Source organism: Ipomoea nil, unplaced genomic scaffold (assembly GCF_001879475.1).
Source record: "Ipomoea nil cultivar Tokyo-kokei standard unplaced genomic scaffold, Asagao_1.1 scaffold3195, whole genome shotgun sequence".
Taxonomy (NCBI): Eukaryota; Viridiplantae; Streptophyta; class Magnoliopsida; order Solanales; family Convolvulaceae; genus Ipomoea; species Ipomoea nil.
In genome coordinates this window covers 3,029,321-3,038,331 of record NW_017619623.1, presented here as the reverse complement: position 1 = coordinate 3,038,331, position 9,011 = coordinate 3,029,321, and the positions used below count along the sequence as shown (strand labels likewise).

Genomic DNA, 9,011 nt, shown 5'->3' with positions numbered 1-9,011 from the left:
ATTGTGGTCTATATTTTCTTTAATGAATCAAAGTGTGTTATGTAATTGAGTAAAGAGTAGAAAATACGGTAGAAAGTGGGAATATGTGTAGTATTACTCAAAATATAAAGCAATGACAAATGTTATCTTTGAGATGGATTCCGAGATTGTTGTGCAGTCAATTCATTCTAGTATTACAAACTTATCAATGTTCAAAATAATTATTCAGGACGGTAAGGTTTTGGTTAGTACTTTGAATAAACGCACAAATAATGTTTTTTAAGAGATCTGTGAATAAAGTAACTCACTCACTTAGTATAGTTATGTACGTATTCTTTGTCTAATTTCCAGAAGTAGACATGTCTCCCCCTGATTTTATTTATGTTGTACTTGTCTTCAATTTGATTTAATTAATGAAATACAACTTTACTTTAAAAAATTAAATAAAGGTATAGGGAAGATTACAGATACAATTACCCAAAAGGAATATTATATTACTTAATTACAGAGAACATATTACTTCCTTTAGTCAAAAGAAAAGAAAAGGATCGGAACTAAAGAGAGACAATGCATTTCTTTTAACTAAATTATATTATATCTTCTAGGATGTAAGGAAGTGAGAAGAAAAGAAAAGGAACAACTAAAGAGATCGAGCCAATGCATTTCTTTTAACTAAATTATATTATTGCTTCTAGGACTTAAGGAAGCAGCCACTTCACTCAAATCCATCCAATCCTCATACAATATACTAAAAAAATAAAGGAAAATGATATATAGAATTTAAAGAGACTAAAACTCTCGTCATGTGTTCTAATTTTATTGGAGGACGATGAAAAGTAAGTAATAGAAACTGTGACCCTCATTTATTTGAATGAATCAAAGGATGACATATTAACATATAAGCATGGAGTAGAATGTGGGAATTTGTATAGTATTGCTCCACCTCTTATCTCATCCAACATGAGCTTTGGGACTCTTGCGGTAAAAAAAAAAAAAAAAAAAGATCGTCACGATTTATTTTTCTCCTCTACTTGTGGCAAAGGGTTTTATTTCTGAGAGTTCCTTGCTATTTTCCTTGAAAGATAACTAAAAAAACAGAGCCACAACGTATAGGCCAGGATGTGAGGATGCGTTTATTTATTTATATATATTAGAATGGTGCATGTGTTCCTGCAGGCCAGTTAATTAATTTGTGCTTCGATCTCCACGCACACACTGCACACATACACAAGGAAGGATCTATCAATCGGATCGGAAGAAATGATGATCACCTCAGAAATGGAAACAAAAGAAAAAGAAATATTGATGAAGAACACATTGTTTGAAGCGTGCATGAAGCAACAATGGGAGAGAGTTTCATCCATATACCACCACTCTGGAGTGGTTGCTTGGGAGGCAAAAATCACAAAATCAGGAGACACCGTTCTCCACATTCTCATCAACTGCTACCACCCTGCAGGCTCCAAAAACCTTCTGCTACAGATCAAGGACATGGTGGATATCTGTTGAGATTAACAAGAACAAGAAAAATAATAATGACAGAAAGGTAAAGAAGACAAGATTTACGTTGTTCGGCAATATGCCTACATTCACGGGAGTGAAACAATAAACTTATTCATAGTGATGATGATAGTGGTGACACAATCCTTTAGGGATACAACCAATATATTTATAGGCATCCAATCTCTATACAATAAGTCTACCCGTTTCACTCTTAGACAAACACTTATTCCTAATCCAAGACAAACTCAACAATATCTTAGAAGATGATGAGGCATTGAGAGTGTTGAAATTGCAGAATGATATAGGTGACACTCCTCTTCACCTTGCTGCTCGCCTTGGAAACACTGAAATCTGCACACATATTCTCTCCAGAGCTCAAAAACAAGGCAAAGCGTACGAGCTGATCAGAGAGCGCAACTTTAAGAAGGAGACGCCATTGTTCTTGGCGGCGCATCGTGGCAAGATGGAGGCGTTTCAGTTCCTGCTCACAGTGTTCAAAAAGGAAAACCACAATCCAATTGATATTTGCAGACAGGAAAATGGGGATACTATTCTTCACTCAGCTCTCTCTGGAGAGTACTTTGGTGGGTACTGTGTCTCACTATTTCCATCTTCTTAACAAACACCTACCCTTGCATGCGTCTTTCATTGTCTTTTATTTTCTCAGCTCTCTGAAAATTGCAGGGATTGCAAAAAACGTATGTACAAATTAACTAACGTAACACCTTCCTTCTGAATTTAATTACTTCAACAGAAATGGCGTTCGAGATAATAAGTGAACTTCCAGAACTTGGCAATTATGTCAATGAGGATGGGATATCTCCTCTACATATTCTAGCCACAAAACCACATGCATTCAAAAGCCGCAGTTATCTAGGATCTGTTGATCTCATCATCTACCACAGTACAAATCTATACAACTAACATTATTTTATTTGGACATTACATATGATTTAATTTCTTTCTTTTTATTTTATTTGCTTATATATATTCTTTGATGTGTCTACAAGCTTAGTATTGATTTTTGTCTATTCATTTAATTTGTCTCGCTAGGTGCTACTGTTAGAAGCCTAAAAAGGGCAAAACAATCTGCTGAGGATGATGAAATTCTTAACAACTTCCCAGCAAACTGGTGGACACTAGTGGAATTCTTCAAGTTTGTCTAGGAATGCATTTCCAGGCTTTTTGGTGGGTACATAATGCATGTTTACATATAATGTCGTCTTCTTTAATTTATTTGAGATTTATATGCATTACTAGCAGAGTAGCAGCTCTAACCACGATCACTTGTCTGTTTTAATTTCATGCACTATCTGAATACTACTACTATCTGATTCTAAAGGAGAATGTGAAAATCAAAATGCTCATCAAGAGAGACAAAAAAAAAAAAAAAATGTCAAGGTACAACCATGCATGCATACTTGATTTCCCCCGAAAAATTCTTCTGATACGGTTCGTTCAAACCATGCATGTTTTTCCATTTAACATTTGTTGCAGGAATAGGTAGTTCTTGTAGCAGAACATTCGCGGATCAAAATGATCCTGAAGAAGGTGGGTAGAAGTTGTAAGAAATATGGAGTGTTTGATGATAGGGAAGTGAGGAAACAAGATCTTCAGGCGTGTGATCACTTTCCTATAAGCTTTAAATCTCCCTTATATAAAGCAACAAGGTTCAAGATTTAATCTTATGGGATACAAGAAGATGATGAAATTCTTAAGTTGCTTTGTTCAAGAACTTCCTATTGAAATGCAGTACTGTGAATTAACTCAGTTTAATACAAGTTTATTGCTTGTCATTCTTCAGATGTTTCTCCACATATTTATAGATGCAAAATATAACTGTTGGAGAAGTTACATGGAAGTTAATTATTTGAATTTAAAACTCAACTTCCATAAGATATATCTTATCTGATATATCACACATGAGAAATATATAATTGAATATTATATATATTCATATGATATGGACCTACGTAGGTTCATGCACTGCATACTAAATAACAAAGTAAAAAATATATATATTATATATTTATTAACTTATTGCATGCAAACATGCAAAATAAATAAATAAATAAGTAATATATATTAATACTTAAATGCATGTTGTAGACACAAACCAAAGAGCTTTTGAAATAAGCTTTCGTTAAATTCATTTGGCCGAAAGGTGCAAATCATTTCATGCATAGATTCGTGAACCTCATTGTTTACGACGAAATCATTTCGTTTTAACCAACGAAACTATTTGGCTTTAACCAACGAAAGTTTCCATATGTTAAGAAACATAAGACAACACGATATGTTATATTAAAACCAACGAAAGCATTGATTCGTGTAATTCAACGAAATGAATAAAATGCATGCCATCAACTCGTTAAACCCGAATCTTTCAATTCGTTAAATTAACGAATTTGACACAACCGAAACCATCGTTTGAGTAACGATTTGTGCACAACGATTTGTACGCAACATTCATATTTCCCAACTTACTTTCTACCAAACTAAAATAATATTTATAACTCCACAACTCCAAATATTATTTAAGTTTTTCATGGTAGTTCATCTGAACCATTAACTCTCATTACTATATAAATCTCTAACATTCCTCCTCCATTTATATAGTAAAAATTAACACTGTACCAAGATAGATCCAAAACTCAGGCATAAATGAAAGTGTCTTACAGATTGAACTTTCACATAGTATTATATGTGTTACATTAATTCGGATTGCAGTGATGGACGAACCTTGAATCACGCAGTCTCTTTGAAGAAACGTAGATATAATACACACAAGCTTTACAGTTACTACAACTCAAAATAACTTGACACTATTAAAGGCCCTGTGTCTGTATCCATTCATAAGCATTTCCAAGCTAAACCCAAATTTGTTGAAGCGGCCACACTTCATGATCACATAGGCTGATCTTTTATTTCATGCCCTGCACCAAGCATTTTTTCAAAAGATCAATTAAGAGTATATAGTAAAACTCATCCCTACTACAATGCAGACCAAGTACTTACTTTAGGGATACCTTTTAATATAGTACTTGCCGCCAATAAATGAAGTAATCATCTACATTGAACTCAAGGCCTAACGTGATAACTTAGGCGTGAGTTGAGCTTTCCTTCATCTCTTGACTAACAACGGGTTTCAAACCTATCCCTTCCGATGTCTTTAAAACCATGTCCCTTGCCAAGGCTTTTGTAAACGGATCCGCTAGATTGAACCGGGACCATACAAAGTCTAGTGCTACAACACCATTACTTAAGAGCTCTTTCACATAGCTATGTCGCAAGCCTATGTGTCTTGACTTGCCATTATAAACACTGTTATATTCTTTGGCCAGTGTAGTAGCGCTATCACAATGTACTAAAACAGGTGACATCGGTTTTGGCCAAACTGGAATTTCAAGAATTAAATTCCGTAGCCAATCAGCTTCTTTGCATGCTGCTGCCAATGCAATAAATTCAGATGCCATAGTTGAGTCTGAAATACAACTTTGCTTTTTAGAAGCCCAGGAGATAGCACCTCCTCCAAGCAGAAATACACATCCACTAGTTGAGGAATAATCTTCCTGATTAGATATCCAACTGGCATCAGAATATCCTTCAAGGATGGAAATATCTTTTGAATATTTTAAACCATAATTAATGGTTTTATTCAGATATTTTAAAATTCTTTTTAATGCCATCCAATGTACTGCACTAGGATTACTAGTGTATCTACTCAGTTTTCCTACTGCAAAAGCAATATCAGGCCGAGTACTTGTCATTGCATATATAAGGCATCCTATCACTTTAGAATACTCCAATTGTAAGACTGGATCACCTTCATTAGGAATTAACTTCAATGAAGGATCCATTGGAGTAGAAACTGGGGAACCGCTAAAGTGATTAAATCTTTTTAACACTTTCTCAATGTAATGATCGAGATTGTGTTAAACTTACACCATCCTGAAGTTTAATTATTCTTATTCCAAGAATAACTTCTGCTTCTCCTAAATCTTTCATGGAGAAACTGGAACTAAGAAAATCCTTAGTTTCCTTAACTTTTTCCAAATCAGTACCAAAAATCAACATGTCATCTACATATAAGCAAATAATAACCCCTTGTCCTTGGTTATTAAATTTGCTATAGATGCATTTATCTGACTGATTTATTCTATACCCATTAGCTAGCACCACTTGATCAAACCGATCATGCCATTGCTTAGGGGCTTGTTTTAAGCCATAAAGTAACTTAATCAATTTGCAAACTTTATTTTCTTAGCCTGCAACCACGAAACCTTCTGGTTGCTTCATGAAAACCTCCTCCTCCAATTCACCATTTAAGAATGCAGTCTTAACATCCATTTGGTGAACCACTAGATTGTGTATAGCCGAAATGGCAATTAACAATCTAATAGTAGCAATTCTTGCTACTGGAGCATAAGTGTCAAAGAAGTCAACTCCTTCTTTCTGCTTAAAGCCCTGTGCGACAAGTCTGGCTTTAAATTTATCAATGGTACCATCAACTTTCATTTTCTTTTTGAAAATCCACTTGCAGCCTATTGGTTTACAACCATTCAGTGGATTAGTTAAAATCCACGTATTATTCCCCATTATAGAATCCATCTCATCATTTATTGCTTCTTTCCAGAAAGCAACATCTTCAGAATTCATGGCTTCCTCAAAAGTATTAGGATCATCCTCTATATTAAAATAATATAGATTTTTAGTCTCTGTAGACTCCCTTGATCCTTCTATCAGGTACATTTGGAAATCTGGTCCAAATGTTTTTTCTTTTCTTGTTCTTTTACTTTTTCTAAGCTCAGGTTCCTGTGAACTTGCATGATCATGAATTTGATCATCAACTTTGGTCCCACTAGAACTGGGAATTAAATCTTTAGTTCTATTTATTGATGAAAAACAATTTTCATCAAAGATAGCATCCCGGGACTCTATTACGGTATGAACCGAAATAAAATCATTTGGTTCTATAACATAGAACCTGTATGCTTTGCTGTGTTCTGCATATCCTATAAAAATATAGTCTATGCCTTTTTCTCCCAGAGCCTTCCGTTTAGGTTCCGGCAACCGTACCACGGCCCTACAACTCCAAACTTTCAAGTAATTCAAGTTTGGTTTTCTTTTGTGCCAAAGTTCATAGGGAGTTACCCTATTTCTTTTGTTAGGAACTCTGTTGAGAATATAACATGCAGTTAGCATGGCTTCTCCCCAGAAACCTTCACTTAGACCGGAAACTGATAACATGCAGTTTACCATTTCTTTGAGTACTCTATTTTTCCTTTCTGCTACACCATTTTGTTGTGGTGTATAAGGAGCTATGGTCTCATGAATGACACCAACAGATTGGAAAAATAATGGGTCATAATATTCACCACCTCTGTCAGTACGTAAAATTTTTACTAACTGACTAGTTTGCAATTCCACCTCCAATTTAAATATTTTAAATTTTTCTAAGGCTTCATCCTTAGAATGCAGGAGGTACACATAGCAGAGTCTTGAATAGTCATCAATGAATGTGACTATATATTTTTTATTTCCCAAAGATGGGGTGCTATGAAAATCACACAAGTCACTGTGAATTAATTCAAGTAAAATTGAATTCCTTTTTATACTAGGAAAAGGGTTCCTAGTTATTTTATTTAACATGCATGCACTGCATTGTTCCATATTCAGATCAAATGATGGAATTAATCCATCTTTAGCCATCTCACATACACGTTTATAGTTTACATGACATAAACGAAAATGCCATAATGAAGATGTACAAACTGAATGCACAGAACCAACAATATTATTAATATTCAACTTTAACATATTATTTGATAGAAATCCTTGGCCTACAAAGATACCGGCCTTGGATAAAATAAATCTATCTGCTTCAAAAACAAGTTTAAAACCACACTTGTTTAATACAATGCCAGAAACTAAATTTTTTCTAACATCTGGGGCATGATACACATCTGTGAGTGTCAACTTCTTTCCTAAAGTAAGCAACAACTCAACTTGTCCAATGCCTTTGACTTTCACCATGGAATCATTTCCCATGTACAGGCTTGGACCATCATTCAGACTTTTATAAATTTTATAAAGATTTATATCCTTGCAGACATGTCTGGTTGCCCCAGTGTCAACCCACTATGAGTCATCAGTCTGCATGACACAAATTTCAGATATCATAGCAATGAAATTTTCAGTACTATCAGAAACAAGATTAACTATTTTACCTTGTTTCCATTGGCCACTTCCCTGGCCATGATCACCAGAATTTTTACCTTCCAATTGTGCCTTTCTTTTCTTTCAGATTTCACAGTCTTTTTTAAAGTGTGGACCGTTGCACACCTAGCATGATACAGATGCCTTTCCTTTTCCTTTTCCTTTCTTCTTAAACTTTGAAGAATTTGTGGCCTTTCCCGGCTTCCCTTTTCCTTTACGGTTCCCACTTGATTTGCCTTCATCAACATAGTTGATGACAGAACCTGAAGCCCCGGTGACTTTTGCACTGCCTGCATTCTTACTTTCTTGCAGTCTGATTCCCTCCTCAACCCGAAGGTCGACCCCCAACTGTTCCATGGTAAGAGTTTCCTTTTTATGCTTTAAGGAACGTTGTACCTTTTTCCAGGAAGGAAGCAACTTATAAATGATACTGGCTATGGCAATGGAATCATCCATATGCATATCATGTTGCCTCATTTGCCCAAGTATCCTGACAATCTCATGGAATTGTTCCATAACCGAACCATTGTCCACCATTTTATAATCATTGAATTCACTTACCAGGAATTTCTTACTGGAGGCATCCTCAGATATGTACTTTGCTTCAAGTACATCCCAGAGGTCCTTTGAGAATTCCTCATACTGATAAATATCAAAGAGAGTGTCAGACATACCGTTCAGAATATGGCCGCGGCAAGCAAGGTCATCATTCTCCCATTTGAGTCTCCGGCGAGTAGCCTCAAGAGTCTCATCCTCTCGTTCCTCCGGCATTGGGGTACTTAGTACGTATGCCACGTTCAGAGCCGCAAGGAGGAACTTCATCTTCTTCTGCCACCTAAGGAAGCCCACGCCTTCAAACTGCTCCAACTTAGGGAAGTTGGTTGCAAAGTCCAGAAGTCCAAAACTCATCCTTCCTCAGAAACAGAATTTTAAAGCTTATAGATTGTTAGAAATATGGAGTGTTTGATGATAGGGAAGTGAGGAAACAGGATCTTCAGGCGTGTGATCACTTTTCTATAAGCTTTAAATCTCCCTTATATAAAGCATCAAGGTTCAAGATTTAATCATATGGGATACAAAAAGACGATGAAAGAACTTCCTGTTGAAATGCAGTACAGTGAATTAACTCAGTTTATTGCAAGTTTATTGCTTGTCATTCTTCAAATGTTTCTCCACATATTTATAGATGCAAAATATAATTGTTGGAGAAGTTACATGGAAGTTAATTATTTGAATTTAAAACTCAACTTCCATAAGATATATCTTATCTGATATATCAGGCATGAGAAATATATAATTGAATATTATAT

General features: G+C 35.3%; 2 protein-coding genes across 2 annotated transcripts; one reads left to right on the top strand and one right to left on the bottom strand.

Annotated features, from left to right (window-relative positions):
• The first annotated feature begins 1,257 nt into the window (after positions 1-1,257).
• Positions 1,258-2,859, top strand: LOC109168282. Its single transcript, XM_019317299.1, has 5 exons — positions 1,258-1,483; positions 1,722-2,066; positions 2,237-2,386; positions 2,536-2,670; positions 2,825-2,859. The coding sequence occupies exons 1-4, from the start codon at positions 1,258-1,260 to the stop codon at positions 2,646-2,648; spliced, it is 834 nt and encodes a 277-aa protein (XP_019172844.1). The 3' UTR covers positions 2,649-2,670; positions 2,825-2,859.
• Positions 2,860-7,827: 4,968 nt separating this feature from the next.
• Positions 7,828-8,610, bottom strand: LOC109168281. The gene has a single exon (XM_019317298.1). It carries the CDS (start codon positions 8,608-8,610, stop codon positions 7,828-7,830), a length of 783 nt encoding a protein of 260 aa, XP_019172843.1.
• Between the last annotated feature and the right edge of the window lie 401 nt (positions 8,611-9,011).

Coding starts and splice junctions, on each gene's coding strand:
- LOC109168282 (XM_019317299.1), top strand. CDS start 1,258: ATGGAAACAAAAGAAAAAGAAATATTGATGAAGAACACATTGTTTGAA. Junction 2,067..2,236: donor TCTCTCTGGAGAGTACTTTG/GTGGGTACTGTG, acceptor TTACTTCAACAG/AAATGGCGTTCGAGATAATA. Junction 2,387..2,535: donor TGATCTCATCATCTACCACA/GTACAAATCTAT, acceptor TTGTCTCGCTAG/GTGCTACTGTTAGAAGCCTA.
- LOC109168281 (XM_019317298.1), bottom strand. CDS start 8,610: ATGAGTTTTGGACTTCTGGACTTTGCAACCAACTTCCCTAAGTTGGAG.